This window comes from Phlebotomus papatasi, chromosome 2 (genome assembly GCF_024763615.1).
Source record: "Phlebotomus papatasi isolate M1 chromosome 2, Ppap_2.1, whole genome shotgun sequence".
In the NCBI taxonomy this organism is placed as follows: Eukaryota; Metazoa; Arthropoda; class Insecta; order Diptera; family Psychodidae; genus Phlebotomus; species Phlebotomus papatasi.
In genome coordinates this window covers 96,669,720-96,686,823 of record NC_077223.1, presented here as the reverse complement: position 1 = coordinate 96,686,823, position 17,104 = coordinate 96,669,720, and the positions used below count along the sequence as shown (strand labels likewise).

Below are 17,104 nucleotides of genomic sequence, written 5' to 3'. Positions count from 1 at the left end.
CTGTCGTTAACTAAACGCGTCTATCAACTGACCTATTAGATTCCACATGGTATGCTTGACTTGCTACACGACCTAACCGATCACATTTGGCACTTCAAATGATTTGGTGATTTGATGATTCTCTGTACAAAAATACAATTAATATATTGAACAAATAGATCTCAGAATTCTCACAATTAAAATTCATACAACTTTGCACAATTAATATCACTTTTCTGAATACTATTATCACAGGTCATAAAGGGTTATTAGAGTTTATATTTATGTAAGAATATTTTGGGCTGCAAGAGGCTACTTTTGTGGGCCGGAAGAAAATTCATAAACCCCACCATTATTCAGTTTTTCACATCAATAACAATGCAGCTCCACAGATTTTCCACTACTGAAAATTAAAACTTAAAAACCTTAAAGTCGATAAACAAGAAGTAATTTGACTCATATAGACTGCAATTGACTGAATGGGTTAACCAAGTAGATTAGAGTTCCATTGATGTGCAAATTTTAGTGTCCAGTTCAAAATTTACTGTGAAAATGTTCTGTTCCCGTGTTCATACGAGGATAGCCAAAAAAATTTGGATAGCCAAAGGGCAAATCAGAATGGATTTTTCGGAAAAGGTCATTGGATAAATCGGAAAATTTTAAAATTTTAATAATAGGCAGCTTTGAATTTGCTTCTGTTTTTATTTACAATAATTTCCTGTGAAGCACAAGATAAAGAAGATGCTCCACAGGTAAGAGGAATATTTCCAATATTTAAATTACGTATAAATGAGTATTAGAGTGACACTATTTAATTCTAGGATGGACTTCTTGAAAAAAATCGTCAAATTGGATGAACACAGTAGATGAGTCAGTAGAAGAGGTCGAAAGTTTGAAGTGGTATATCTCAGCTCCTGATGGACATAATTGGATGAGTGAACTATCGTTGGAAAGTTTAGCTCATTAACTTTGAGAATTTGGTAAACCGTGGTCATCCAGAATTATTTATGTCGAAGAAGACACTTTTTGCAACGCCATTTTTGTCCATCTACTGCTGGAGCCAGGAGTGATGCACGATTCTCAAAAATCGTAATCAGAATTTTTAACAGATTTAGACCGAATGAGGTTTATTTAATAGATATTTAAATTTTTCACAAGTTTAATCGTGGTTGGAATCGTGAATCACTCCTGGTTCTAGCAGTAGATGGACAAAAATGACGTTGCAAAAAGTGTCTTCTTCGACATAAATAATTCTGGATGACTACGGTTTACCCATAGCAAATCACATTATACCAAATTCTGAAAGCTAATGTGTCAAGCTTTCCAACAATAGTTCACTCATCCAATTATGTTCATCAGGAGCTGAGATATACCACTTCAAACTTTCGACCTCTTCTATTGGTGCTCATCTAATTTAAATATTGGAAATATTCTTCTTACCTCTTGTGGAGCATCTTCTTCATCTTGCACTTCACAGGAAATTATTGTAAATACAAACAGAAGCAAATTCAAAGCTGCCTATTATTAAAATTTTAAAATTTTCCGATTTATCCAATGACCTTTTCCGAAAAATCCATTCTGATTTGCCCTTTGGCTATTCAAATTTTTTTGGCTATCCTCGTATGAACGCTAGGTTAATGGTGAAGTGAATCGTATGCGAAGACGGAAACTTGATTGAGTCTTCGCTTTCCTCTAGACTCTAGAGGAAAATTTGAGGGTTTCCTGGGATTTTGAGGGGTTGAATTATGGATCTAGTAAGTGAAAGATATTTTGGCATAATTGAAGAATCACTTCACTTTGTATGATAGAAGGAATTCCGTTTTGAAAGAATTTTTCGGGATTGAAAAAAAAACCGCGAAATCACTCCAGTGACACAGTAAAATTGCATATTTACTAAAAATATCTTTGGAATAACTCATGAAAACTCCGTGATGTATGCAAAGTATTTTCGGTACCATTTTTTCAGCCTATTTTTCTCCAACGATTTATAAAAAGTGCATTTCAAAGTTACCACGTGAAGAATATTTGCATACGTTCGGAGAAATTTTAAAAATTATTTTTATAAATTAACTCCCAATAGTAGGCAATTAATATCAAATTCTACCAGTCCGTTTCCTCTTAATTTAATTAAAGGAACTCCCTGTAAGTCAGAAAAAATCACATAACTTGGATTTTTTGTGTGCGAGCTCTCAAAGTTCTGCCCTGTTTTTTTTTTAAATAATTTATTTATATAAGTATTCGTCATCTAAAATTATTTTCTTAACGTGAAAAAAAACAAAACCTTCATATTATTAAATTAAATTAATGAAATATTATAGATAGATGAATGAATTATGAATTTTGGTTTGTAACGGTTTGACATAAAATTAAATCTGCCAATTTTGATAAAAAAAAACAATCATATAAATTCTCTTCGATAGTTCCAGATTTATAAAAAAAGAGTGATTATATTATTTTTGTCGGTAGTGTATGGGAAGAAGCGCAAAATGTGGTTTGTTTACAAAAATCAGCTGTTTTTGACATTAGAATCACTTCAAAGTAAGTTTCGCCGCCAGGAAACTCTTCAATTGTCGCGAAAGTGTCACAGAAAAATTTGTTTTGAAGACGCTGTTTTGTTTTGTGCTGAGTTTTCCAGGATTTTATTATTGAATAATGTCTTCAGAAGTTTCATTTAAAAAGCTGATTGTCAAGAACAAAGGGGCGAGGAAAAGGAAACAGTCCACGTCAAGTTCAGGTGGGAAAATCTTTAAAATAATGGAAGAATTATATTTTTGCTAACTTCTTGGAATTTCCAGGCTCCGGAAGTGACCAGGAAAGTGCAGTGGTGAGAGGAAATTCCCGAGCAACTAAGAGCAATCCGAATATTCATAAATCCTCAGGAATAAAGGCAAAGAAAATTGAGCATAAAGATTCCAGTTCAGAAGATGACGATGCTGCAATTGTCAGCTACAAGTCCAATAGGAGTGCAATGCCCTTGGGCCCCACAGATCAAGGAGCAACAGCCACGGTGGAAATAGACACGGAGAAGGATCGTGATGCTCAGGCAATCTTCGAGAAGAGTCAGGAGATCAATGATGAGCTCCGAGGGAAAGCTGATGACAAAGTCTACCGCGGTGTCAACAATTACACTCAGTACTACAAGAAGAAGGACACAGCCATGGGAAATGCCAGTTCAGGAATGGTGAGGAAGGGTCCTATCAGAGCTCCAGCGCACTTGAGGGCAACCGTCAGATGGGACTACCAGCCGGATATCTGCAAGGACTACAAGGAAACTGGATTCTGTGGCTTCGGAGACAGCTGCAAGTTCCTGCACGATCGCAGTGACTACAAACACGGCTGGCAGCTGGAGATGGAAGGCACCAGCAAACGCAATGATTCTGGAGATGAAGATGATTCCAAGTATGAGATTCATTCAGACGAGGAAGATCTTCCCTTCAAGTGCATCATCTGCAGAGAGAGTTTTACAGATCCCATCGTCACAAAATGCAAGCACTACTTCTGCGAGAAATGTGCCCTGGCTCACTACAAAAAGACTTCCAGATGCTACGTCTGTGGAGCTCAAACCAATGGAATGTTTAATCCAGCTACTCAGCTGATAAACAAACTCAAACTCGAGGAATCCAAGAATTGTGCCACTGATGATTCTGATTGAGCAAAAAAAACTCAGGAAAGCAAGTTGAGAATATTGTCTGGAGCTCTAGCGAAAGTTTACAAATTATTGTAAAGTTTGTTGTCTAATTTCAAATTAAATTGTGAAGTCAAATTAGGACAGCATTTTCATTTTGCTTTTGAATCTGAATGAAAAAAATATTTGTGATCGGCGGCATTTGTCATTTGAAGGGTTTTTAATAAAGAAGTTGAAGTGTTTCCCTTTATCGTCTCCACTCCAGCACACTTTAAATCAGGAAAATTTCATGTAATCAAAATTCACATCCCTTTCTTAAACTTCTTAATAATATCTATCCTACTCTTTAGGTCCTAAAAGTGGATTGAACTAAATTAAATTTGTTGTGACGTTTAAAGTAAGAAGAAGAGTGTGAAAGAATGAGATAAACATAGAGAAAACGCTTATGAAAGAAAAGTATGTGAATTTAGATTTCATAAAATTTTTCTGAGCATAAGTGTGCCAAAACCATAACTAACTGACATAAAAACATGATACTTCTTTCGTTATCCTGAAGAATTTCGGGTTGAAAACAATATTTTTAGGGTTTTCCTTCCGTTGTAACAGTTTTCCCGCTAAAAATTATTATTTTAAATATAAAGGTACAAGGCTAACTCATATCGAGGCACCCCCTTGTCAATTGTCCGAAAAACGTTTCGAAAAGCCCAGGTTCTGCATCGAAAAACCAGAAATACTTTTCCTTAAAAATGAAAATTAGTTACCCCTTGTAAAGGTACCTTTAAATAAGGTTTATTTTGGTTCTAAATTTCGCTGTGACAATACAAATCCCTTTGGAAATTTTTGCCTATTTTTTGGCACATAAATATCGTCCCTGAAGAAGAATTTGATATTTAAAGACTTGGAATTAGCATATAGCGATTAATTTTTGCCTAATTGGTGGCTAATTTAACCCTTTAAGGACGATAAGGTTTAAAATTGGGGGTCAGAAAAAATCATTTTTTTCCACCTTTTTAGAACGAAATATGACTTTACATGGCCGTAGGAAAAATTTAATTTTTGGGTCACCGGTGACCCAATCCTCCTTAAAGTGTCAAAACACACATTAATATACAGTGCCCGCTCTCTAATCCGGATCACCGTAATCCGGACGAGTTATCGACGGTTACATTTAAAATAATTTTGAGGTCATGTATGCGTGTGTGTTCAGCAATGAAAATGAATTATCCTGTGATGTTTTTGTTTAATAAATGAAGTATAAGTAGCATAGTATTCTCTAATTATGTCTTTTTAATCTTTTTTTAACACTTTTATTCTAATTCTACAAAAAAACTTGTATTATATTTGCGAGACGTTGAACAAATTCAAAAAATCCATCCGGATTACGAAGCGGACATCTGTCATATTGTCTCCCAATCATCCGGATTACAAAGCGGGCACTGTACAATTGTCACACGGAATATTTCCCTATACACTTTACAAATCCTTATTAGAAATAATTTTAATAATTTTTTTTTAAAGAAAACATTATTGAATATTCTGATAATTTGTTGAGGAATTCAGAGCAAAAAAACTTCATTATTTTTACATTTCATATTTCGAAAAACTTAAAATTATATAATATTTCTTTATTTTAGTGCTAGAATTTTTTTTTAGATTACAATAGAAAGATTACCTTCTACACATGTTCAATTATTCTAATGGAGAATTTATGCAGTTTCCTCAATTCCGACAATGCGTTTTTAATTTCGGAACCTTTTGCAATAGAATATTTGTTGTGTCGTAGAGTGAGTAATTTCTCGAAAATTTCATTATTTGCATTACTATTTTAAGTACTATTTAGTATTTCCGTCATTATGCAAATATATATGAGCTGAATTGTGGAATATGAACTTCCATCAATATTTCTAGATTTTTTTTAAATAAAACACAATATTTATTATTCCATTAAATGAGTGTATTTTTATTCAATTTTCCCATTTACAACAAAGATATTTCTCTACTGATTTGAATTGTTCTCTAAAGAACTATCCGCGGTCTTGGAAATTCGGGTATTTTAGCGCGACTGGTGGTGGTTGCCCATCAAGGATTCTCTTTTTGAGGGTGCGTTTGTACTCACAGCTGAAGATCAACTCTGATTGTCTGCAGGAGCGTTATGCGGTAGTGAGTCTTTAGGCCAGAGGCGTGCTGATTTAGATAGAGTAATTATCCGAGAAAACACATTCGCAACCAGAATTCAAATGAGGAAAGAGAATGAAGGTCAATTTTAATAAATTCGACGAGATGCCGAACTTTCCTTCCGCCATTTTCAGCAAAATTTTTACTTAACTTCATGCAAAGCGAAAAAAGAATAAGAAAATGTATTCCCATCTCTGTGGGGCTATTTTTCCAAGTAATTGAAGGACTGAAAAAATCCATTCCCTACAGGAATCATCTAAAATCACTCAATTTGCGTATGATGTATAATACCATGATAAGGAATGGGTTAAGTCAACTTATGATCACTAGTTTTTGTCTACACAACAAGAATTTGTAACGAATATCAGCTACAAGCGAAGTCTAAGCAATTAGGGCTAGGAATAAATTCTAATATTAGTAAAAATAAGAAAAAAAGTTTTTAAAAAAAGTAAATTGGTTTCATATTTGGGATAACTTTATTACACAATTTTAAGGAAAGATTGGTTTTATGATGAAATGGGGTTTAAAAATAACAAAAATTTATTATTAATCGAAACGCATAACATGGATTTTTTTAAAGGTTTTTATCCGTTTATGCCTAGCGCACAATAACTTTTGTTTTGTAAACATGTTTTCAAAATTTCTATGAGAGTGAGCGAGATGATTAGATCTAGATCTCACTCACTCTCCTTGAAATATCAAAAACGTGTTTAATACTAAACAAAAGTTATTGTGCGTTGAGCATTACTCACGAATTAAATAAAAACTGATCAGAATTTCTTAGTACGTTGGTGAAAATTAACAAAATTTCAAGTGAAAATCATATTTTTAGGTTTAAAATATTTTAGTAATGAAAATTTAATTGATTACCTCAAAATGTAATCTACACAACCCTGTGTTCTTTAACGGTCGCGCGCCTTTTATTTGAAAAACTCGCATGCGCGATCTTTCGCCACTTTCGCCGTCAGCTCTGACATTGCTGTGTCAAAAAAAATCTTGGTGTTTTGTGCTGTAAAAGTGCTCGAGAAAGGAGGCAAAACCGCCTTTTCCCACCACAAATCCGAGGTAAGTGAACTACCAGCTGCTCTTACCAACTCCCTAGAGTCACTTTCAGCCATTTCCATGGCATTTCACGCGGGAAAGACAGAGAAAAATAACCAACTGGCTCTGGCGTATTTATCACGTAATAGCATCATCTTGTGCGAGACGTAATTTCCGTAATTATGGGAAATTCCTCAATATTTAGGTTTTTATATGTCCTCTGGAGCTTCCCATTTGATTTTCCGGCATAAGAAGATTCTTGCAAAAATTTCAGAAAATAGGATTTGTTTTTATTTTGAAATCCTGAAGAGGATTTACCATTTCCCTAGACGCTTTCCCCCGGAAAACAGGCAAATTCCCCGCCACCTTGAGACCTTGAAAGCCAACCGACGTCATATGTTTTCCTATCGTTTGGGTATTTGTACTGGAATCTTGTCCCGCAGCTGATAAAATTGACGGTGGCGTTATCATCAGAGCTCACTCCTCAACTTCCATCCAATTGGTCCCTAGCATTCGTTCACACCTCGCCATATTTGGAGGGAAAATGGGGTCTTGTGCGATTTCCCAGCGTCACACGCAACACGTCTCGGCATACAGATTCACTCATATCTCTGGCTCTTTTGGCTGATGAAGGGATTTTCCACACTCAATCTTGACTTTCTCTCTACCTGGCTTTTGTGGTCAGAAACACTTTGCATACCACTGTGGAATGCCCCAAAGAAATCCCTCCTACTTTTCTTATCAGCCTCTCTCTCTCTCATTCGACCCAAACACTCCGGATTGGTATCCAATTTTGTGCTTCGAGATCTATCACCAAGATTGTAGCAATGACTCCGGAAGTGACTTTTAACTTGAGATAAAATTCTTCAGATCCCCTCAGGCACTTTGTACAATTCCTAGAGCTATTGGACGATCTTGTTGATTGATTTTGCAATTCGCAATCTCAGCAAAAATTGTCGAAAAGAAATAAATTTCAAGTTACTCCAAGGTAAACTTTCGAATGCCCTGAAGAGGCATCAAATTTTCTGACGAAAAGGGGATCGAGATTATCGAGTATATATTGTTGGTCAGGAAATTTACAAAGAGAAATTGAATCAAATGGAACAAGTCAAAATTTCCTAATTTTATTTCGAATTGAGAAAGTATTTTATTGATTTTAATTTTTTTTTTTTTTTTTGAAAATTGCTGATTTAAGGTAAAAAGAAAACGGAGAACCATTTGAAGTACACTTGGAATCTGCTTTTAACTATTTAAAACCTAAAAAAAACCATTAACCCTTTAAGGACGAGAAGGTTTAACATTGGAGGTCAGAAAAAATCATTTTTCCGGTTTTTTAAGAACGAAACATGACTTTAGAAGGCCGTAGGAAAAATTTAATTTTTGGGTCACCGGTGACCCAATCGTCCTTAAAGGGTTAAAATTTTCATAAAAATTTTTTGGCGGAAAAAACCTTGAGAAATTATAAGAAACTCCATGACCGCTATGTTGCTCTGAAATTCTGAAATCAACGCTAATAAGTACAGTAGACTCTCGCTAATTCGGTTCTTTTAAGATCGGACTACTTTTTAATTCAAGTAGCAGTTAAATTTGAAAAAAGTTTGTTGACATTTTACTAGATTGATTATGATTATCAAATAAAGCAAATATGATCATATTTGCCATAATTTGTCTTAGCTTTGATATAATTTTGCATTATTAACCCTTTAAGGACGATTGGAACACCGGTGTCCCATAAAGAAAATAATTTTTCCTGACTGCTTAAAGTTATATTTTTCTTATGTTTGTACGTAATTGTAAAGTAGAAGGTTGAAGGAATCTAGGATATTTTTTGCAAGTATCCAGCTATTTGCTAAAAAGTAAATTTTTAAGCTTAAAAATGACTAATTTTTAAAATGTCAGAATGAAAATTAATTTTGATTATTTTTTATACTTCAATTTTTTTTTATGCAAAACCGTTCTGGAAAAAGAACTTACAATACTCAAACATAGTATTTTTCGTTAAAGTGAAAATTATCATTCATTGGTATTGTCAGAAAAATTACTTAGGGGAAACTGGGGCACCACCAAACAGGGGTACCACCAAACACTGCGATTTTTTAAATAGGTATTAGATTTCAGAGAATGAGACTTACATGAAATCATAGATACTATAGGGATGCTTGTCCAGAGAAAGAATGATCCACATAATTCAAGTAGTTCAGAAATAAGAATCTTTTTTCGCAAAATTGTGAGATTTTAATAATTTTAGTCATTTATATATCTACCTGGAAAATAAAACTGAAATAAGTTACATCAAATTTCACTACACCAGTACTTTCCTACATGTTTTGGGATAATATTTATGTATCTACTAAAGAAATTAATGTTCACATTTTTTTAAAAGAATATAAAATCCATCACAAAACAGAGTTTGGGGCACCAACAAACAGGCAAATTTCTCACAATTACAGATGTCGCGAGCGTAGCTTGAATGGCAAAATTTTTCCTCTTATCTTTCTTACTCTTCATCTCCCTCTTTGTTCGATTTCAGAAATTTATATCCATTCATGGGATTTTCATTCAAGACTCAAGAGAAATATAGTTTCAAGAACCCAATTTTGCATTAAATGATTCTTAATGATTCTTAAGTGATTTTAATCAAGGATTGACAAATGATTTCTCGATTTTATTACAAATAATAAGAAGAGCGCGTAAAATTTGAACTTTAGGTATAGTGTTTGCCACGATTTTAGTGGCGCTGCTTTCCAGTCAGAAGTCGAATGATGTCAAAATAATGAAAAATCTATTGACAAATATGTTCGGTGTGCAGTGCTTTAGTTTTTTGCTATTTTGGTCACTAATTCTAAATTTGGCAGTGCTTTTTTGAGAATTATTTACATTTTCAATACATTCTTTATAATTAGGAATTGTGGTGAATGCCCAAAATAACTTCAATGGGTGAGAAAATGAAGTGTTTTTTGGTGCCCCAGAAAGTGTTTATTGGTACCCCGGGTGGTTGGAAAAAAGCGAAAAATGCATGGTGATACAATTTTCCTTTTTACGGAAAATTGAAGTGCTTCACATCATCCTTGTATACATTAATATGCAGCCTATACCCGAGAGTATAACATGGGGTAAGCAACATTTTTCTAAAATTCACAGTTTTCTTAGGAAATTCAGTCAAAATCGCATCTTTCAAAAGTGTTTGGTGGTACCCCAGTTTCCCCTAAATTTTTGGGCTATTTTTGTTCCTATCGTTCATAGAGACAAAAAATACACCAATTCAGACTGTTGGATTTTCTAAGGCAAGATATAAAACCTTTTACTGATTTTATATATCGGTTTCATTTTTATTGCTGATTTTCGGTACGCGAAAACTCTCTCGTCGATAAAAGGTTAAGGGTTTTTATGCAATTTACAAATTGTAAATTACAATGTAAACTCAACTGATCTTACAGATGAATGAAAGATCGTTGTATTTCAAAAAATTTTTCGCCAAATTGTCAAAAATTTCTCTCTAATTCGGGTGACATTTTGGTCCCAAATGCCCGAATTTGAAAGAGTCTACTGTACTTCTGAACTAAATTACAAACCGAAAAAATGTTTTCCCGTAAAAAAAATAAAACGGATAATTTTATCCTCTGACACGGTCTTACCTGATAGAGGATTTAAGATAGACCTGATAGGATTTTAAGTCGAATATTTCTTGGGCTTATCGATCTGTCCTAAAATTGATATTTAGATAGGCTACCGGTTTTGATCGATTTTATAGGTTTAGTAACTGTGTAGACCTCGCTGAAAGTAAATTTTTGACCAAATTCATCTTCTTAGTAGTGAACTTGGAATAATTCCCCATTATGTTAACTTTAAAGCAGGATAGAACACGAATGTGTAGTCTAATTACTGCCCATATGGCCTACGCCATGTTTGGTAGCCATTTTGTAAAGCAAAATATATTTTTTGTTTATTTTCTCTAAATATACAGTTTTTTTGGTGCAAAAATTGTCTGTAATTGCGGTTATTTGTGAGAAAAAATCGGAAGTGATTTTGGAAATAGGACTTATAACAACCCGAAAGTCATTACATTACACCTTTATTTACGTAAATTGTTCGTGAAGAAAAATTTAGTATCAAAAAGTGGTGTTTGGACAGTGCCGGCAAAAGTGATCCAATGCATCCTCTTTTATGACGGCTCTCAAAAAATACTTTGCCTTTCCCTAAAAAGTCCTAAAAGTTAACTGAAAACAGCGTTTTCAGCATATTTTTGTTGAATTTTTAGCAAAAATATGCTGATCGTTCAGGAGTTGTCGAACAAAAAGTGCTAACCAAATATATGGAAATGACACTGCCTCGCTATTGTCGTTATAAGGTTAGCATAATTCAGCTCAAAAGACTACACAGTAAAAAATAATTACTACAATTATCTCGTGTAATAGGAGAGCATCGATAATTGTAGTAAATTTACAACGATTATCGTAGTAAGCAAAGTTGAAAAGCAAGCAAGTTGAATTTTCGTAGTTGAAAAGCAAACTAACTTTCTTGGGGAGACTAACTAGAGTAAACTAACTTTTGGAGAGATTTTCTTATTGTTTTGGATGGAAAAGGAGGAAAGACCAGGAATAAGAATAAATCCTGCACTCAGGAGCAACTCTACAAGATTTTGGAAGCCTTTCGTCGCGGTTTCACTTAGGGTAAATTAAACTAATTCAAAACCTGCTTCAAATGGAAATTTTTCGCTACTCCAAATGGAAACGTCATTGTTTTCACGATAAATACAGTACTAAATTATTATTTATATAATTTTCTAAACCACAGTTTCATTAATTAGTTAATTTTACTCCTAAAAAGCAAATATCCATTCATATTCAAAAATTTTAATTTGGTAATTTATCAGAAAAATTAAAAGTGTATCTTTTCACCATCGAATTTTTCATCGATCGACCATTAGTACCATTAGTACCATTAGAAGCATTTTACTCGCGTATTTTTCTTGTATTTAAGAAGTTTTCAAATTATATCTAAAGAATTTTCACTAAACAGAGGCATTCTAGAAGAGTCAAGGAGCAAATTTATGTAATTTTCTTCAGAAAAAATATGAACTTAATGTTTTGAATCTTCTGTCAAAGTTAAAGCGTCTGGAAATGCTTTTGAATTAGGACATTTACCCTAGTATTTGATGATCGCTGCTGGGATATTTGCGTAACGGGCATTTCAAAAATGTTTTTATAAATTCTAGCTCTCAATAGCAGGTAACTCACATGAAGGTTTTTTAGTCCGACCGTTGTTACTTGAACCGGGTCTTCCGGTAGATAATGTTTGAAAGTAGTTTCCAATACTGGATCAGGATCTTTTTATGATCGGGATTAATCCTGGAATTAATCCTAATGTATTGATAAAACGGAATTTTGGGATTCCGAAATTCCTAAATATTGCGATCCCAAAATCCCATGATACGCCCCGGATCCCGGAATTTTCGGGGTCCCGGGTTTTTCAGGATCTCTGTGTTTACGGAGTCCAGAGATTTCAAATTGAAAGCAAGCAATTGGTAATTTATTTGAGAGAAAAACCAATAATTGTTTGGTAGCATAATCTTCTCCCCATAGAAAGAAGTCATAGTGTTAGAAAAAGATCTACTCCCCAAAGAGGAGTATCGCATAGAGTTTAGCTGATAAGAGTCAGTTCATGTTCTATCGTTAGGAGGTGAATTATCGATTTATTGATTGAATGATCGATCTTAGGTGTCCCATTCGTTCTTGGAGAATTTAGCAGAAGAAACACCTTCAAATCTCACCAAGCCACAAATTCTTGTATTATTAATATGCCGTATACCTACTAAAATCCACTTTTCTCACCTTCAGTTTTTCTGTTTCTAATTTAACGAACATCAGAATCAGAAATGTGATTCAGACACTCTTTATTTGATTGTCACGAGACCCAGAACTATAAAAAAAACACCTCTCATAAATAAATATATTTTTTGTCAGTTTCTTTTTTACCGTGCAGTTCCTTCTGGACATGAGTCATTTACCATTTTGTTTATTAATTCTAGCTTTTCATCAATATTTTTTTTTGTGGTCCATGCAAATGTTGTTGTTTTTTTTTTTTAATTTGAATTAGACATAATGTTTATACACATCTAAATTTATTTTATTTATATTTATTCAATATTTTTTAAGGTCACATTGTCATATTACATAGCATTAATTTAAGACCTTAATTTTCATTAATCAAATCTTAAATTGAGCAACATTTTGGTGTGATTTATCCCAAACTCCCAATTTCATTAGAATGCGTAACAGCTGAGAAAGCATTTTTCTTATCGTCGTCACTAATCGATGATGCAATAGTACATTAAAATTTCATAAGCTGCCTAAAGTTGGGTTCATTGTTTTTTAAATTAGTGATCAACAAATTCAAACACATCGAAATTTTCAATTTAAATTAAATTATTACTTATCTTCTCAGATCTTGCCGATCTTGCGGTTTTTAGGTCCCAAATGAATGTAGATTTTGCTATTAAATTGAATTTTCATTATCGCGTCTTTCTACTTTGCGTATTAACCAGAGTGGTATGATGGAAAGAAAATCTCAATTAGTGATAAAAATGCAGCAAAACATGCCGTTTTAAGCTGATTTTGATAATGACGTAAAAGCACAATGAAAGAGCAAAATGATAATTTTTTTCTTATTCTGAATTTAATGTGTCCTTCTCCATTCATATGCTTGACTCTTATGTAAATACAATTATTGTAAATTGTTCTCGGAACTATAGAAAAATCATATAATTTTAGTTAATTTTACATTAATTTAACAAGGTTTTAAAAATTTCATAAAACACTCAGAAAAAGGCAGTTCTAACTTTGTATGGGATTTGCAAAAATGCAGCTCTTGTCTGTAAGAATATTTTAAGAGCCGAATCAACCTAAACATGTCGTGCTTAGAATCAAGAGCTGTTTTCTAAAACAGATCAACTAAGAGCTGCCGCGTCTTGAGCGAGAGAGAGAGAGTACCGTCTCTCCAGAGAAAATTTTCAGTGACTTCCAGTGCTGTCAAATGACAGACAAAATAATTCACAGTGCAATTAATTCGCAAAGTTGTGATTGTTTTCGCGAGTTTTTTCAATAAAATTATAGTGAAAATTGTGGGGAGAAGCCTCTACAAGTAGTGAAGTGTCTTGTGGTGCAAAAAAATACAGTGCCGATAAGAATTACGTGGAAATTTAGTGAAGTGAAGCTCGAAAAATAGGAAAATATTTTTTCTTGAAAATTAGAATATTGTGCCCCACGAGCTCGCTCAAGTGTCTGGAGTGTTGTGAAAAGGTGGTTTTTTATTTAGAAAAACTTATATAGAGGAAAAATTAAAAGATTTTTGTGAGATGGTTCGGGTGAAAAAAAAATTGTAAACATGTCGGGCATCTCGCTCAGCGATAATCGGATGGAGAAATATCTTCCCAAATGTGAGTTTTTTTTAGTCAAAAATTGATCAATTTCGCTTGGATTTTAGGAAAACAATAGGGAATGTGAAATATTATAAATTAAGAAGTGTATACGGTGGCATAGGGCAATAAAAAAACGTGAAATTCTATTGTGTTTTTAATTGTGAGTGTACGTCAAAATTGTTGCGATACAGCAGAAAAAATCTGATACTAGAATCAAAACTCGTTATGCTTTGCTCCAAGAACTTGTTAGTACTTAAAATTCTTCCAGAGACTATTTTTGCCATCTCTGAAAATTCAAAGACTGTACGTTCTTGAACCAAAGCATATTTTAAAATAAATGCTTTCTTTCAAGTAAAATAGTCTTTAAGCTCAACACACGAATGCCCGTTCTTATATCAAGAGCTAAATTAAGAGCTGTTTCCACAGAGCTCTTTTCTGAGTGAAAACTGAATTGACATAAAAATTGGAAAAATATAAGGAAAACACACTGTTGATTTAGGTTTCGAAATATCGTCGGTTGCCTCAGCAACTGTGCTAACTGCATCTGCTTTGTGTCTGCATTCATTGCAAACGCCGCGCAGCGATGCGTTGCTTACAACGAATTCTGACACAAAGCAAATACAGTTAGCACAGTTGATGAGGCAACCGACGATATGTTTTCTAATGCTGTGTAACTACTATCAGTTACAGAACATTATATAATCGAAAATCGAAAAGGACTTGATAAATTTTCGAAGAATTAGAAAGTTTAAGCTCTTCACTGTTTATCGATTTCAGTGTAAAATTTTATCTCGGCCGAAGTATGTGCTTAAATGTTTTCGATTTAAGCATATACTTCAGTCGAGATGATTTTCGTATGAAAAATTCATATAGAATATGTACTGAATTCTCCAGAGGTACAACCAGTTCTTCTTGATCCCGTTTCCACGACATAGTATGTCAAACTATCTAATCAAATAGAAATATGCTTAGGAATGTTTCGTGAAAACGCATGCACTGCCCGATATGTGAGGTTCTCGCAATTAAGGTCATCGAGTTCAAAAAAAAAAAAGGAATTAAAAGTAAATTGAATTAAAGAAGTTAATTAAAATTAAAAAAATAAGAAATCAGAAAGAAATAAAAAAGAAAATGAAAAGTAAACAAAATAGTGAGTATTCGACGGTTCCATTCCATACTTTGCTATATCCATTTTAAGTCGTCGAATTCTTATGCTGCCCGTAATTTGTTTTTTTTTTTTTCGAAAAACTGGAATATCTCGTTACCCGGATCTCGAACGACCACCAGATTTTTACCAGTTGTAGATCTCGATCCAAGGAATAACATATTCCTCGGAGAAATATAAGGCTAAGTCGATTTAGCATAATATATGGCGTGGAGCCGTCGATATTTACTTTTCAATTTATGTTTCTTGTAAGAAAAGTAAATTTTAAACTCTCTTCATTAAATTCACGTAGGGTAAATGTCCTATTCAGATCAGAACCATTTCCAGACGTTTTAACTTTGACAGAAGATCTAATGTGTTCAATTTTTTTCTGAAAAGAATTACATAAATTTGCTCCTTGACTGCTCTAGAATGCTACTGTTTAGTGAAAATTCTTTAAATATAATTTAAAAAACTTCCTAAATACAAGAAAAATACGCGAGTGCAAAATGCTACTATTGGAAGTAAATTAATCCAAATGGAGACAAGGAAAAGTTTCTAATTGGAGACAAACAGTGTAAGTGAAACCGCGACGAAAGGCTTCCAAAACCTTATTGAGTTGCTCTTGAGTGCAGGATTTGTTCTTATCCCTGGTCTTTTTTCCTTTCCTATCTAAAATAGAAAGAAAATCTCTTTAAAAAAATCATATCTCCGGTGTTTCCTATTGAAGCATTTGCAGACACTTCAGAAAAACACTTTTTCTTCACGAAATAGGTAATTATCTCATTTGAAAACTTCACGTACCGTTAACAATAAAGATTAACACTTAATTTAACTAAAACTTGCCAGAAATATGACATAAATTTTAAACAAAACGAATAAACAACAGTCACTTTATTGTGTTTTTCATTGCAAAACATGGTCGATCTATGGAAAATTCAATGGTGAAAAGGTATACTTTTAATTTTTCTAAGAAATTGTCAAATTAAAATTTGTGAATATAAATGGATTTTCGTTTTATTTGGAGCAAAATTAACTAAATAATGAAATTGTGGTATAGAAAATTATATAAATAATAATTTAGTACTGTATTTATCATGGAAAAAATACGTTTTTATTTGGAGTAGCGAAAAATTTCCATTTGGAGCAGGTTTTGAATTAGCTTAATTTACTCTAAATCACATACATCAAAAATAATAAAGATGACGACAGGAAAACACAATTTCCACGACAAGGCTTTTATGTACTCTCAATAAGAGACATTTTCACACTCGATTAGGCTTGAGTTTAACCTTATGAGTGTTGGAACAAACCTCGAGCGTAATACCTAGCCTCACCTTAGGGTTAATTGATTCGTGTTTGAATTTTAGTTCTGTCACCTCACCACTCATTTCGTGTCCTGGTAACACTTACCCTTCGCTCAGTGTTGATTTATAAATTGGTTCAAATCATTTGTAAACCGGTAATGAACCATTTATGAACCGACAAGTAATTTTTGTCCGAAAATCAATCCTATTAGGGTTGAAGGAACACCTATTAGCACTTTAAGGACTCGTGTCTTAAACTATTAGCAAACTATTATGTATCATTTGGGATATGAAATTTGAACACCTATCCATATAGGAAAAGGTAGATTTATTAGGAATCGTCGTATTACTTGCATTTTATGAGATCTTTTAAATAAATTTCAATATTTTGACGAAATTGGCAATAAAGTGTTCCCTGC

The 17,104-nt window shown here is 33.4% G+C and overlaps 2 protein-coding genes across 2 annotated transcripts in view; both read left to right on the top strand.

The window, feature by feature from the left end:
- Positions 1-17,104, top strand: part of LOC129802577 (protein yellow-like) — a 325,562-nt gene that overhangs the window by 168,368 nt on the left and 140,090 nt on the right. The gene's annotated exons all lie outside the window — the stretch shown is intronic.
- Positions 2,541-3,745, top strand: LOC129802580 (E3 ubiquitin-protein ligase RNF113A). The gene is made up of 2 exons (XM_055848517.1): positions 2,541-2,713; positions 2,775-3,745. Exons 1-2 carry the CDS (start codon positions 2,632-2,634, stop codon positions 3,629-3,631), a joined length of 939 nt encoding a protein of 312 aa, XP_055704492.1. The 5' UTR covers positions 2,541-2,631; the 3' UTR covers positions 3,632-3,745.

Coding starts and splice junctions, on each gene's coding strand:
- LOC129802580 (XM_055848517.1), top strand. CDS start 2,632: ATGTCTTCAGAAGTTTCATTTAAAAAGCTGATTGTCAAGAACAAAGGG. Junction 2,714..2,774: donor ACAGTCCACGTCAAGTTCAG/GTGGGAAAATCT, acceptor TGGAATTTCCAG/GCTCCGGAAGTGACCAGGAA.